This window comes from Somniosus microcephalus, unplaced genomic scaffold (assembly GCF_052327205.1).
Source record: "Somniosus microcephalus isolate GS21.2 unplaced genomic scaffold, FLI_Smic_1.0 unresolved_chr3, whole genome shotgun sequence".
Classification (NCBI taxonomy): Eukaryota; Metazoa; Chordata; class Chondrichthyes; order Squaliformes; family Somniosidae; genus Somniosus; species Somniosus microcephalus.
In genome coordinates, this window is record NW_028225181.1 from 11,011,801 (window position 1) to 11,027,391 (window position 15,591).

The following is a 15,591-nucleotide window of genomic DNA, read 5'->3' on the forward strand; positions in this document are numbered from 1 at the left end:
CCTAAACTGCTCCCAATCCTCAGGATTATTGCTTTTTCTAGCCAATTTATATGTCCTCTCCTTGGATCTTATGCTATCCCTAATTTTCCTTGTTAGCCACGGTTGAGTCACCTTTTTTGTTTTACTCTTATGCCAAACTGGGATGAACAAATTCTGTAGCTCATCCATTCGGTCTTTGAATGTTTGCCATTGCCTATCCACCGTAAACCCTTTGAGCGCCATTCCCCACTCAATCCTACCCAACTCGCTCCTCAGACCATCGTAGTTTCCTTTATTTAAATTGAGGACTCTTGTCTCTGAGTCAACTACTTCATTCTCCATCTTAATGAAGAATTCGATCATATTATGATTGCTCCGACCCAAGGGGCCTCGTACAACAAGATTGCTAATTAATCCTTTCTCATTACATAATACCCAGTCTAAGATGGCCTGATCTCTGGTTGGTTCCTCGACATATTGGTCCAGGAAACCATCCCGTAAACACTCCAGGAATTCCTCCTCCACAGTATTGTTACTAATTTGGTTGGCCCAATGACACAATGCATAAAGGAACTGGAACACAAAGTGAACTTTTCACCAAAGCTATAGGGAGCCGAATCAGACGCTGTTCTCCGTGTCTATCGGACACTCTGTTCCCTGCGGTGCCCACTGATCACAATAGCAGCCAATGTAGCGCTGGGCACCGCACGCTCCCTCTTCAGGCTTTTCAGGTCACGGGGAATGGGGTTGGATGATTATGGAATTTATAAAGACTGTTGTCGGACATTCTCTGGATTCTAGTACCAGCCTAATGACCTGTTCTGGTGTTCTCCACTCTGCACTCTCCCATGTCTCTCTTCCTTTATTGCAGATCCCAAGACAGTCCCAAATCAGGAACCAGAGGAAAAATCGACTCAAATATCAGCTAACAGTATATCCACTATTCCAGCGGGGTCTGCAGACTCAGGTCTCTGCTTTGTGGGGTCCATTTCAAGCAGCCTGTTCACCCAGTGTAACTGCTGAAATAATCTGTCCTCAGATTTAACCAGTATCTTAATGAGGGGTGCGGGATTTACTGAATGTTCATTGGGTATAAGGAGACCAAGAACAATGGGATGCAGGAGCTGAAGAGAGGTTGAGGAGAAGTGTGAGGGTAGGGGGATGAATTGACTCAGAGGAATGGGTGTAGTGACATAGGGGAGTGGGTGGCAGTGACTGAGGGGAGTGGGCTGCAGTGACTGAGGGGAGTGGGTGGCAGTGACTGAGGGGAGTGGGCTGCAGTGACTGAGGGGAGTGGGATGCAGTGACTGAGGGGAGTGGGCTGCAGTGACTGAGGGGAGTGGGTGGCAGTGACTGAGAGGAGTGGGCTGCAGTGACTGAGGGGAGTGGGCTGCAGTGACTAAGGTGTGGAGGCTGCAGTGAGTGAGGAGAGTGGGATGTAGTGACTGAGGGGAGTGGGCTGCAGTGACTGAGGGGAGTGGGTGGCAGTGACTGAGAGGAGTGGGCTGCAGTGACTGAGGGGAGTGGGCTGCAGTGACTAAGGTGTGGAGGCTGCAGTGAGTGAGGAGAGTGGGATGTAGTGACTGAGGGGAGTGGGCTGCAGTGACGGAGGGGAGTGGGTGGCAGTGACTGAGGGGAGTGGGCTGCAGTGACTGAGGGGAGTGGGCTGCAGTGAATGAGTGGAGTGGGCTGCTGTGACTGAGGGGAGAGGGCTGCAGTGATATAGGGGAGTGGGCTGTAGTGACAGGGGAGTGGGCTGCAGTGACTGTGGGGAGTGGGCTGCTGTGACTGAGGGGAGTGGGCTGCTGCGACTGAGGGGAGTGGGCTGCAGTGACTGAGGGGAGTGGGCTGCTGTGACTGAGGGGAGAGGGCTGCAGTGACTGAGGGCAGTGGGCTGCAGTGACTGAGGGGAGTGGGATGCAGTGACTGAGGGGAGTGGGCTGCAGTGACGGGAGTGGGCTGCATGACTGAGGGGAGTGGGCTGCTGTGACTGAGGGGAGTGGGCTGCAGTGACGGAGGGGAGTGGGCTGCAGTGACTGAGGGGAGTGGGCTACTGTGACTGAGGGGAGTGGGCTGCAGTGACTGAGGGGAGTGGGCTGCTGTGACTGAGGGGAGTGGGCTGCTGTGACTGAGGGGAGTGGGCTGCAGTGACTGAGGGGAGTGGGCTGCAGTGACTGAGGGGAGTGGGCTGCAGTAGCTGAGGGGAGTGTGATGCAGTGAATGAAGGGAGTGGGCTACTGTGACTGAGGGGAGTGGGCTGCAGTGACTGAGGGCAGTGGGCTGCAGAGACTGAGGGGAGTGGGCTGCAGTAACTGAGGGGAGTGTGATACCGTGAATGAGGGGAGTGGGCTGCACTGACTGAGGGGAGTGGGCTGCAGTGACTGAGGGGAGTGTGATGCAGTGACTGAGGGGAGAGGGCTGTAGTGACTGAGGGGAGAGGGCTGCAGTGACTGAGGGGAGTATGATGCAGTGACTGAGGGGAGTGTGATGCAGGGACTGTGGGGAGTGATGCAGTGACCGTGGGGAGTGGGCTGCAGTGACTGAGGGGAGTGTGATGCAGGGACTGTGGGGAGTGATGCAGTGACCGTGGGGAGTGGGCTGCAGTGACTGAGGGGAGTGTGCTGCTGTGACTGAGGGCAGTGTGATGCTGTGACTGAGGGGAGTGTGATGCTGTGACTGAGGGGAGTGTGATGCTGTGACTGAGGGGAGTGTGGTGCTGTGACTGTGGGGAGTGTGATGCAGTGACTGAGGGGAGTGTGATGCAGTGAATGAGGGGAGTGGGCTGCAGTGACTGAGGGGAGTGGGCTGCTGTGACTGAGGGGAGTGTGATGCAGTGACTGAGGGGAGTGATGCAATGACTGAGGGGAGTGGGCTGCAGTGACTGAGGGGAGTGTGACGCTGTGACTGAGGGGAGTGTGATGCTGTGACTGAGGGGAGTGTGGTGCTGTGACTGAGGGGGTGTGATGCAGTGACTAGGGGAGTGTGATGCAGTGACTGAGGGGAGTGGGCTGCAGTGACTGAGGGGAGTGGGCTGCTGTGGCTGAGGGGAGTGTGAGGCAGTGACTGAGGGGAGTGGGCTGCTGTGACCGAGGGGAGCGGAAGTGGATGATTTTGGTTTATATAAAGACTGGTGTCTGACAATCTCCAGACTCCAGTACCAGCCTGATGACCTGCTCTGACGATCTCCACTCTGCCATCTCCCATGTGTGTCTACCTTTATTACAGATCCAGAGACATCCCCACCTCAGGAACCCGAGGAAGGAACAATGCGAGGGTCCACTGAGCATTCGTCCACTTTTCCAGTAGGGCCTGCCGCCTCAGGTCCCTGTCTTGTGGGGCCAATTCTAAGCAGCCAATGCAACTGCTGAAATCCTCTTTCCCTCAGATTAAAGCAGTCTCTTTCTGAGGGGACTGGGATGTGGAGACTAATGCGTGTGTGATGATGAGACTGAGGGGATTTGGTTGCAGTGACTGAACGAATTGCGATGTAGTGACTGAGGGCAGTGGGATGTAGTGACTGATAGGAATGGGATGCAGTGTCAGAGTGTAATGGGATGTAATGTCAGTGGCATGTGATATAGTGTTTGACTGGAGTGGGATGTCGTGTCTGAGGGGAGTGGGATGTAGTGTCTGAGGGGAGTGGGATGTAGTGTCTGAGGGGAGTGGGATGTAGTGTCTGAGGGGAGTGGGGTGTAGTGTCTGACGGAAGTGGGATGTAGTGTCTGAGGGGAATGGGATGTAGTGCGTGAGGGGAGTGGGATGTAGTGTCTGAGGGGAGTGGGGTGTAGTGTCTGAGGAGTGGGATGTAGTGCCTGAGGGGAGTGGGATGTAGTGCATGAGGGGAGTGGGATGTAGTGCCTGAGGGGAGTGGGATGTAGTATCTGAGGGGAGTGGGATGTAGTGTCTTGAGGCGAGTGGGATGTCGTGTCTGAGGGGAGTGGGATGTAGTGTCTGAGGGCAGTGGGATGTACTGTGTGAGGGGAGTGGGATGTTGTGTGTGAGGGGAGTGGGATGTAGTGTGTGAGGGGAGTGGGATGTAGTGTGTGAGGGGAGTGGGATGTGGTGTGTGAGGGGAGTGAGATGTAATGTCTGAGGGGAGTGGGATGTAGTGTCTGAGGGGAGTGGGATGTAGTGTCAGAGGGGAGTGGGATGTAGTGTCTGAGGGGAGTGGGATGTAGTGACTGAGGGGAGTGGGATGTAGTGTCTGAGGGGAGTGGGATGTAGGGCTAAAAATTCGGTGGCGCCGCGTTTGGGGCGCCAAGCTCATCTGGGCGCTGGAATTTGCGCTCTGGCCAGAGCTGCTTGCGCCCTCCCGATATTCAGTTGGAGCACCCCAAGAGGGACTCGGGGCGCTGGTCGAGGCTCCCCGCATCCCGCTTGGGGCGCTTGAAATAAAGAATAGATTTGCCTTTCTAATCTAGGCTTTATTAACTTAAAAATCCGGTAGCACATCTTCAACATCCAGTCCCAACTAAAGGCTGGAAAGAACTGAATTTAAGATGGCCATCACAAATCACATGACATCAACTACCAATGAGATTACAGCATATATCCCAAGGCAGGAAACAAACAACCAATCACAATACTTCTTACTAAACATAAAAAATAATCACCACATTCAACCCTCCTTTTAAAATATACTCCAACCTAAATAACCTTTACAATTTATAATTAATTATTTACAACTAAAACTATGCACAGACAAAATAAAACTATTCAACATGACACAATACTAAGTGAGCAACAACAAATAGTAACATTGCACATAAGTATTAAGTATCTCTCAACTAAAACAATATAATATAATATTTCAACAATTTTAAAACATTACTATCAATTTAAAAGTCTATTTTCAATCGGTCGACTGGATATCTTGTTCGTGTCGACCTTCTTAACCTTGGTGAAATTCCTTGCCCTCGCACACCAGGAGACACAGAAGTATCTTCTGCAGGAAGGCTATCCATATCCCGACTTTCAACGGTTTCCGGATTAGAAATCCCATCAGGAGGTAAACTGGGACGGTCATGAACATCCATCGAGGGCTGACTAATAGAAGTATAATTATCTGCAGTCGGATTGGAAATATTCGTAGTATCAGTAACAGCATCCACATTATCTGAATCATGACTATTGTTAATATCCTCAGAAGAGGGCTGGCCACCACAAGGAGCCAAGTCTTTAATTGAAACGGTACTTTCTTTCCCATCTTGGAATCGAATATGAGCATATTGGAAATTTGCCTCCAACAGCTCCACCTCCTCCACTAAAGGATCATATTTTGACAATCTAACATGGCGTCGAAGCAGCACAGGTCCCTGCATAGTAAGCCATGAAGGTACCGAATATCCCGTAGTAGATCTCCGTGGATAGTTAAAGAGCCTTTCATGGGGGGTCACATTAGTAGCCGTTGAAAGCAATGATCTAATGGAATGCAGGGCATCAGGCAGGACCATTTCCCACTGTGTATTCTTAAGATTCCGGGATGTCAAAGCCAACATAACTGCCTTCCAGATCACCCCATTGTATCGTTTCCATTACCCTGGGGATTATACAGGGTAGTTCTGCAATAGAAATTCCCCGACTCTGAAGGTATTCCTTCAACTGGGAAGACATAAAAGAACATCCCTGATCCGAATGGATATACGCAGGCATCCCAAAGATGACAACAAGTTGAGTCAGACATTTGATAACTGTAGCAGCTGATATATCTGCGCAAGGAAAAGCAAAAGGGAACCTTGAAAACTCATCCACAACAGTAAATATATATCGGTTTTGAGTAGTTGAAGGAAGAGGCCCCTTGAAATCGACGCTCAAACGTTCAAAAGGAGAAGTAGCCTTTATAAGATGAGCTCGTTGAGGCTTAAAGAAATTCGGTTTACACTGAGCACAGATAGAACATGATGAAGTCATCCGCTTGACGTCTTCAACTGAAAAGGGCAAATTCTTACTGCGTACGAAGTGTATCATCCTCGTAACCCCAGGATGGCATAAGGCATTGTGAAGATTAATAAGCGTATCTCCGTGAATCACAGAACAATAAGCCCTCGACAGCGCATCAGCAGCAACATTATCCTTCCCCGACGATAAACTATACCAAAATGGTAACATGCCAACTCAATCCTCCACCTCATTATTTTATCATTCTTAATCTTTCCAAAATGTTTGACATCAAACATAAAGGACACAGACTTTTGATCAGTTACCAACGTAAAATGTCGCCCCGATAAATAATGTCTCCATTTACGCAATGCTTCTACTACTGCATACGCCTCTTTCTCTATTGAGGAATGCCTTTTTTCACTATTGTTCAAGGTACGTGAGAAAAAGGCCGCAGGTCTTCCATTTTGGTTCAGAGTAGCCCCAATTGCAAAATCAGAAGTGTCCGTCTCAATCACAGAAGGAACCTGCTCATCAATAGAATGCACAACTGCTCCAAGGATATCCTTTTTAAAATTATCAAAACACGTCCTGGCCTTCCATGATAGAGGATATGTCGTAACCCGAATAAGAGGCCGGATCTTCTGTGAAAAATTTGCTATCCAATTAGAATAGTAAGAAAACAGTCCAACAACTCGTTGCAAAGCCTGAGGGGAGTGGGAGGAGGAGACTGAGGGGAGTGGGTGGAGGAGACTGAGGTAAGTGGGAGGAGGAGAGTGAGGGGAGCAGGAGGAGGAGACTGAGGGGAGTGGGAGGAGGAGACTGAGGGGAGTGGAAGGAGGAGACTGAGGGGAGTGGGAGGAGGAGACTGAGGCGAGTGGGAGGAGGAGACTGAGGAGAGCGGGTGGAGGAGACTGATGGGAGTGGGAGGAGGAGACTGAGGGGAGTGGGAGGAGGAGACTGAGGGGAGTGGGAGGAGGAGACTGAGGGGAGCGGGAGGAGGAGACTGAGGGGAGCGGGAGGCGGAGACTGAGGGGAGCGGGAGGAGGAGACTGAGGGGAGCGGGAGGAGGAGACTGAGGGGAGCGGGAGGAGGAGACAGGGGAGCGGGAGGAGGAGACTGAGGGGAGCGGGAGGAGGAGACTGAGGGGAGCGGGAGGAGGAGACTGAGGGGAGTGGGAGGAGGAGACTGAGGGGAGCGGGAGGAGGAGACGGATGAGAGCGGGAGGAGGAGACTGAGGGGAGTGGGAGGAGGAGACTGAGGGGAGTGGGAGGAGGAGACTGAGGGGAGTGGGAGGAGCAGACTGAGGGGAGTGGGAGGAGGAGACTGGGGAGTGGGAGGAGGAGACTGAGGGGAGTGGGAGGAGGAGACTGAGGGGAGTGGGAGGAGGAGACTGAGGGGAGCGGGAGGAGGTGACTGAGGGGAGCTGGAGGAGTAGACTGAGGGGAGTGGGAGGAGGAGACTGAGGGGATCTGGAGGAGGAGACTGAGGGGAGCGGGAGGAGGAGACTGAGGGGAGTGGGAGGAGGAGACTGAGGGGAGCGGGAGGAGGAGACTGAGGGGAGCGGGAGGAGGAGACTGAGGGGAGCGGGAGGAGGAGACTGAGGGGAGCGGGAGGAGGAGATTGAGGGGAGCGGGAGGAGGAGACTGAGGGGAGAGGGAAGAGGAGACTGAGGAAGCGGGAGGAGGAGACTGAGGGGAGCGGGAGGAGGAGACTGAGTGGAGATGGAGGACGAGACTGAGGGGAGCGGGAGGAGGAGACTGAGGGGAGCGGGACGAGGAGACTGAGGGGAGCGGGAGGAGGAGACTGAGGGGAGCGGGAGGAGGTGAGTGATGGGAGCGGGAGGAGGAGACTGAGGGGAGCGGGAGGAGGAGACTGAGGGGAGCGGGAGGAGGAGATTGAGGGGAGCGGGAGGAGGAGATTGAGGGGAGCGGGAGGAGGAGACTGAGGGGAGCGGGAGGAGGTGACTGAGGGGAGCGGGAGGAGGAGATTCAGGGGAGCGGGAGGAGGAGACTGAGGGGAGCGGGAGGAGGAGACTGAGGGGAGGGGGAGGAGGAGACTGAGGGGAGCTGGAGGAGGAGGCTGAGGGGAGCGGGAGGAGGAGACTGAGGGGAGCGGGAGGAGGAGACTGAAGGGAGGGGGAGGAGGAGACTGAGTGGAGCTGGAGGAGGAGACTGAGGGGAGCGGGAGAAGGAGAGTGAGGGGAGCGGGAGGAGGAGACTGAGGGGAGCGGGAGGAGGAGACTGAGGGGAGTGGGAGGAGGTGACTGAGGGGAGCGGGAGGAGGAGACTGAGGGGAGTGGGAGGAGGTGACTGAGGGGAGTGGGAGGTGGAGACTGAGGGGAGTGGGAGGAGGAGACTGAGGGGAGTGGGAGGAGGAGACTGAGGTAAGTGGGAGGAGGAGATTGAGGCGATTGGGAGGAGGAGAGTGAGGGGAGCGGGAAGAGGAGGCTGAGTGGCGTGGGAGGAGGAGACTGATGTGAGTGGGAGGAGGAGTTTGAATGGAGTGGAAGGAGGAGACTGAGGGTAGTGGGATTATGTAATTGAGTGGTTGGGCATGTAAGTGTCTGAGCGGAGGGGGATTCAGTAACTGAGGGGTGGGTTATGTCATTATCTGAAGAGAGTGGGATTCAGTAACTTAGGGGTGGGTGATTTACGTGACTGAGGTTAGGGGGATTCAGTAACTGAAATGAGGGGCATATAAGTGTGTGAGGGGATTGAATTTCAGTAACTGAGGGCAGGGTGATGTATGTGTCTGAGGGGAGTGCGTCTCAGTAACTAAGGGGAGGGGGATGTCAGTGATTGTGGGGTGGGGGTTTCAGTAACTGAGGGCAGGGTGATGTATGTGTCTGAGAGGAGTGCGTTACATTAACTGAGGGGAGGGGGATGTAATTGACTGTGGGGAGGGTGTTTCAGTAACTGAGGGGAGGGGGATGTAGTGACTGAGGAGTGTGGGATTTAGTAGTGAGGGGAGGGAGATGTAACTGACTGTGGGGAGTGGGATTCAATAACTGAGGGGAGGTGGATGTAAGTGTCTGATGGGAGATTGATGCAGTGACAGAACGTCATGGGATTGGATGATTCTTGAACGATCCTGATGACCTGTTCGGCTGGTTTCCACTCTGAACTCTCCCATTTCTCTCTTCCTTTATTATAGATCCCGGGACAACCCCAACTCAGGAACCCAAGGAAAAATCGACTCGTGAATCCGCTGACCGCACATCCACTATTCCAGCTGTGTCTGCTGCCTCAGGTATCTGCCTTGTGGGGTCCATTCTACACAGACTGCTCACCCAATGCAGCTGCTGAAATCCACTGACCCCCAGCTTTATCCAGAACCTTACACAGGGGAGAGGATTGAAGTTACTCAGGGCAGTGGGTTTTAGAGACTGATGGGGATGCGATGATCAGACTGAGGGGAGTGGGAGGAGGAGACTGAGGGAAGTGCGAGGAGGAGACTGAGGGGAGCGGGACGAGGAGACTGAGGGGAGCGGGAGGAGGAGACTGAGGGGAGCGGGAGGAGGAGACTGAGGGAAGCAGGACGAGGAGACTGAGGGGAGCGGGAGGAGGAGACTGAGGGAAGCGGGAGGAGGTGAGTGATGGGAGCGGGAGGAGGAGACTGAGGGGAGCGGGAGGAGGAGACTGAGGGGAGCGGGAGGAGGTGATTGAGGGGAGCGGGAGGGGGAGACTGAGGGGAGCGGGAGGAGGAGACTGAGGGGAGCGGGAGGAGGAGATTCAGGGGAGCGGGAGGAGGAGACTGAGGGGAGCGGGAGGAGGAGACTGAGGGGAGGGGGAGGAGGAGACTGAGGGGAGCGGGAGGAGGAGACTGAAAGGAGGGGGAGGAGGAGACTGAGTGGAGCTGGAGGAGGAGACTGAGGGGAGCGGGAGAAGGAGAGTGAGGGGAGCGGGAGGAGGAGACTGAGGGGAGCGGGAGGAGGAGACTGAGGGGAGTGGGAGGAGGAGACTGAGGGGAGTGGGAGGAGGAGACTGAGGGGAGAGGGGGGAGGAGACTGATGGGAGTGGGAGGAGGTGACTGAGGGGAGTGGGAGGAGGAGACTGAGGGGAGTGGGAGGAGGAGACTGAGGGGAGTGGGAGGAGGAGACTGAGGGGAGTGGGAGGAGGTGACTGAGGGGAGTGGGAGGAAAGACTGAGGGGAGCGGTAGGAGGTGACTGAGGGGAGTGGGAGGAGGTGACTGAGGGGAGTGGGAGGAAAGACTGAGGGGAGCGGGAGGAGGTGACTGAGGGGAGCGGGAGGAGGAGACTGAGGGGAGTGGGAGGAGGAGACTGAGGGGAGCGGGAGGAGGAGACTGAGGGGAGCGGGAGGAGGAGACTGAGGGGAGCGGGAGGAGGAGACTGAGGGGAGCGGGAGGAGGAGACTGAGGGGAGCGGGAGGAGGAGGCTGAGGGGAGCGGGAGGAGGAGACTGAGGGGAGCGGGAGGAGGAGACTGAGGGGAGCGGGAGGAGGAGACTGAGGGGAGCGGGAGGAGGAGACTGAAGGGAGGGGGAGGAGGAGACTGAGTGGAGCTGGAGGAGGAGACTGAGGGGAGCGGGAGAAGGAGAGTGAGGGGAGCGGGAGGAGGAGACTGAGGGGAGCGGGAGGAGGAGACTGAGGGGAGTGGGAGGAGGAGACTGAGGGGAGTGATAGGAGGAGACTGAGGGGAGAGGGGGGAGGAGACTGATGGGAGTGGGAGGAGGTGACTGAGGGGAGTGGGAGGAGGAGACTGAGGGGAGTGGGAGGAGGAGACTGAGGGGAGTGGGAGGAGGTGACTGAGGGGAGTGGGAGGAAAGACTGAGGGGAGCGGTAGGAGGTGACTGAGGGGAGTTGGAGGAGGAGACTGAGGGGAGCGGGAGGAGGAGACTGAGGGGAGCGGGAGGAGGAGACTGAGGGGAGCGTGAGGAGGAGACTGAGGGGAGCGGGAGGAGGAGACTGAGGGGAGCGGGAGGAGGTGACTGAGGGGAGCGGGAGGAGGAGACTGAGGGGAGCTGGAGGAGGAGACTGAGGGGAGCGGGAGGAGGAGACTGAGGGGAGTGGGAGGAGGAGACTGAGGGGAGCGGGAGGAGGAGACTGAGGGGAGCGGGAGGAGGAGACTGAGGGGAGCGGGAGGAGGAGACTGAGGGGAGCGGGAGGAGGAGGCTGAGGGGAGCGGGAGGAGGAGACTGAGGGGAGAGGGAGGAGGAGACTGAGGGGAGCGGAAGGAGGAGACTGAGGGGAGCGGGAGGAGGAGACTGAGGGGAGAGGGAGGGCGAGACTGAGGGGAGCGGGAGGAGGAGACTGAGGGGAGCGGGAGGAGGAGACTGAGGGGAGTGGGAGGAGGAGACTGAGGGGAGTGGGAGGAGGAGACTGAGGGGAGTGGGAGGAGGAGACTGAGGGGAGTGGGTGGAGGAGACTGAGGTCAGTGGGAGGAGGAGAGTGAGGGGAGCGGGAGGAGGAGACTGAGGGGAGTGGGAGGAGGAGACTGAGGGGAGTGGGAGGAGGAGACTGAGGGGAGTGGGAGGAGGAGACTGAGGGGAGCGGGCGGAGGAGACTGATGGGAGTGGGTGGAGGAGACTGAGGGGAGTGGGAGGAGGAGACTGAAGGGAGTGGGTGGAGGAGACTGAGGTAAGTGGGAGGAGGAGAGTGAGGGGAGCGGGAGGAGGAGACTGAGGGGAGTGGGAGGAGGAGACTGAGGGGAGTGGGAGTAGGAGTCTGAGGGGAGTGGGCGGAGGAGACTGATGGGAGTGGGAGGAGGAGACTGAGGGGTGTGGGAGGAGGAGACTGAGGGGAGCGGGAGGAGGAGACTGAGGGGAGCGGGAGGAGGAGACTGAGAGGAGTGGCAGGAGGAGACTGAGGGGAGCGGGAGGAGGAGACTGAGGGGAGTGGGAAGAGGAGACTGAGGGGAGTGGAAGGTGGAGACTGAGGGGAGTGGGAGGAGGAGACTGAGGGGAGTGGGAGGAGGAGACTGAGGAGAGTGTTATGAGGAGACTGAGGGGAGTGTTATGAGGAGACTGAGGGGAGTGTTATGAGGAGACTGAGGGGAGTGTTATGAGGAGACTGAGGGGAGTGTTATGAGGAGACTGAGGGGAGTGTTATGAGGAGACTGAGGGGTGTGTTGTGAGGAGACTGAGGGGAGTGTTATGAGGAGACTGAGGTGAGTGTTATGAGGAGACTGAGGGGAGTGTTATGAGGAGACTGAGGGGAGTGTTATGAGGAGACTGAGGGGAGCGTTATGAGGAGACTGAGGGGAGTGTTGTGAGGAGACTGAGGGGAGTGTTGTGAGGTGACAGAGGGGAGTGTTATGAGGAGACTGAGGGGAGTGTTATGAGGAGACTGAGGGGAGTGTTGTGAGGAGACTGAGGGGAGTGTTGTGAGGAGACTGAGGGGAGTGTTATGAGGAGACTGAGGGGAGTGTTGTGAGGAGACTGAGGGGAGTGTTGTGAGGAGACTGAGGGGAGTGTTATGAGGAAACTGAGGGGAGTGTTGTGAGGAGACTGAGGGGAGTGTTATGAGGAGACTGAGGGGATTGTTGTGAGGAGACTGAGGGGAGTGTTGTGAGGAGACCGAGGGGAGTGTTGTGAGGAGACCGAGGGGAGTGTTGTGAGGAGACTGAGGGGAGTGTTGTGAGGAGACTGAGGGCAGTGTTGTGAGGAGACTGAGGGGAGTGTTATGAGGAGACTGAGGGGAGTGTTGTGAGGAGAATGAGGGAAGTGTTGTGAGGAGACTGAGGGGAGTGTTATGAGGAGACTGAGGGGAGTGTTGTGAGGAGACCGAGGGGAGTGTTGTGAGGAGACTGAGGGGAGTGTTGTGAGGAGACTGAGGGGAGTGTTGTGAGGATACTGAGGGGAGTGTTGTGAGGAGACTGAGGGGAGTGTTCTGAGGAGACTGAGTGGAGTGTTATGAGGAGACTGAGGGGAGTGTTGTGAGGAGACTGAGGGGAGTGTTGTGAGGAGACTGAGGGGAGTGTTGTGAGGAGACTGAGGGGAGTGTTGTGAGGAGACTGTGTGGAGTGTTATGAGGAGACTGAGGGGTGTGTTGTCAGGAGACTGAGGGGAGTGTTATGAGGAGACTGAGGGGAGTGCTGTGAGGAGACTGAGGGGAGTGTTGTGAGGAGACTGAGGGGAGTGTTATGAGGAGACTGAGGGGAGCGTTATGAGGAGACTGAGGGGAGTGTTATGAGGAGACTGAGGGGAGCGTTATGAGGAGACTGAGGGGAGTGTTGTGAGGAGACTGAGGGGAGTGTTATGAGGAGTCTCAGGGGAGTGTTATGAGGAGACTGAGGGGAGTGTTGTGAGGAGACTGAGGGGAGTGTTATGAGGAGACTGAGGGGAGTGTTATGAGGAGACCGAGGGGAGTGTTATGAGGAGACTGAGGGGAGTGTCGTGAGGAGACTGAGGGGAGTGTTATGTGGAGACCGAGGGGAGTGTTGTGAGGAGACTGAGGGGAATGTTATGAGGAGACTGAGGGAAGTGTTATGAGGAGACTGAGGGGAGTGTTATGTGGAGACTGAGGGGAGTGTTATGAGGAGACTGAGGGGAGTGTTATGAGGAGACTGAGGGGAATGTTATGAGGAGACTGAGGTGAGTGTTATGAGGAGACTGAGGGGAATGTTATGAGGAGACTGAGGGGAGCGTTGTGAGGAGACTGAGGGGAGTGTTGTGAGGAGACTGAGGGGAGTGTTATGAGGAGACTGAGGGGAGTGTTATCAGGAGACTGAGGGGAGTGTTGTGAGGAGACTGAGGGGAGTGTTGTGAGGAGACTGAGGGGAGTGTTGTGAGGAGACTGAGAGGAGTGTTGTGAGGAGACTGAGGGGAGTGTTGTGAGGAGACTGAGGGGAGTGTTATGAGGTGACTGAGTGGAGTGTTATGAGGAGACCGAGGGGAGTGTTATGAGGAGACAGAGGGGAGCGTTATGAGGAGACTGAGGGGAGTGTTGTGAGGAGACTGAGGGGAGTGTTATGAGGAGACTGAGTGGAGTGTTATGAGGAGACTGAGGGGAGTGTTGTGAGGAGACCGAGGGGAGTGTTATGAGGAGACAGAGGGGAGCGTTATGAGTAGACTGAGGGGAGTGTTGTGAGGAGACTGAGGGGAGTGTTATGAGGAGACTGAGGGGATTGTTGTGAGGAGACTGAGGGGAATGTTATGACGAGTCTGAGGGGAGTGTTATGAGGAGACTGAGGGGAGTGTTGTGAGGAGACTGAGGGGAGTGTTATGAGGAGACTGAGGGGAGTGTTATGAGGAGACTGAGGGGAGTGTTGTGAGGAGACTGAGGGGGAGTGTTGTGAGGAGACTGAGGGGAGTGTTGTGAGGAGACTGAGGGGAGTGTTATGAGGAGACTGAGGGGAGTGTTGTGAGGAGACTGAGGGGAGTGTTGTGAGGAGACTGAGGGGAGTGTTGTGAGGAGACTGAGGTGAGTGTTGTGAGGAGACTGAGGGGAGTGTTGTGAGGAGACTGAGGGGAGTGTTGTGAGGAGACTGAGGGGAGTGTTGTGGGGAGACTGAGTGGAGTGTTATGAGGAGACTGAGCGGAGTGTTGTGAGGAGACTGAGGAGAGTGTTGTGAGGAGACTGAGGGGAGTGTTATGAGGAGACTGAGGGGAGTGTTATGAGGAGACTGAGGGGAGCGTTATGAGGAGACTGAGGGGAGCATTATGAGGAGACCGAGGGGAGTGTTGTGAGGAGACTGAGGGGAGTGTTATGAGGAGACTGCGGGGAGTTTTGTGAGGAGACTGAGGGGTGTGTTATGAGGAGACTGAGGAGAGTGTTATGAGGAGACTGAGGGGAGTGTTGTGAGGAGACTGAGGGGAGTGTTGTGAGTAGACTGAGGGGAGTGTTGTGAGGAGACTGAGGGGAGTGTTGTGAGGAGACTGAGGGGAGTGGGCTGAGGATTTCGATCGGATTTGGATGTAGTAATTGAGGGTTGTTTGAAGCATGTGCTGAGGAGAGTGGGATGCAGTGACTGACTGGAGTGGGCTTTAGTGTCTCGGGAGTGCGCTGTTGTGATAGAGGGACAGGCCAAGGTGTGACTGAGTGGAGTGAGGTTATTCTCGCTCGATCATGCTAATCTCCCTCCTGTTTGCTCTCACTCCTCTAACTCCATATCTCTCTGATGACTTCTTTCCCCCTATTCTACCTCCCCTCGCTCTCAGCTATTCTATTTCATGCCTGTTCTCTCTCACTCCTGTGCTGTCTCTGTCTTTATCTCTGTCTTTATCTCTGTCTGTCTGTCTCTCTCTCTGTCTCTCTCTCTGTCTCTCTCTCTGTCTGTCTGTCTCTCTCTCTGTCTCTCTCTCTGTCTCTCTCTCTGTCTCTCTTTCTCTCTCTCTGTCTCTCACTCTCTCTCTCTCTGATTCTCTCTCACTCTCTCTCTCGCTTTCTCTCTGATTCTCTCTCTCTCTCTCTCTGCCTCTCACTCTCTCTCTCTCTGATTCTCTCTCACTCTCTCTCTCTCTCTCTCTGATTCTCTATCACTCTCTCTCTCTCTCGCTTTCTCTCTCTGATTCTCTCTCTCTCTCATTCTCTGTCTTTCTTGCCTTCTCTCTTTGATACTCTCCCTCTGTCTCTCTCTCGCCTTCTCTCCCTGATTCTCTCTCTCTGTCTCTCTCTCCTTCTCTCTCTGATTCGCTCTGTCTCTCGCTTGCCTTCTCTCTCTCTGTCTCTCTCTTTCCTCTCTCCCTGTTTCTCTCTCGACTTCTCTCCCTGATTCTCTCTCTCTCTCTGTCTCTCTCTCTCTCTTTCCTCTCTCCGTCTCTGTTTCTCTCTCGC

General features: G+C 55.3%; 1 protein-coding gene across 1 annotated transcript in view; it reads left to right on the forward strand.

Moving 5' to 3' along the window:
- LOC147091192 (uncharacterized) overlaps positions 1 to 15,591 on the forward strand; it is a 511,682-nt gene that overhangs the window by 492,753 nt on the left and 3,338 nt on the right. Inside the window, exon 9 of the mRNA XM_085976673.1 lies at positions 9,013 to 9,108. Coding sequence (XP_085832799.1) covers positions 9,013 to 9,108 — 96 coding nt within the window. The remainder of the gene's footprint in view (positions 1 to 9,012; positions 9,109 to 15,591) is intronic.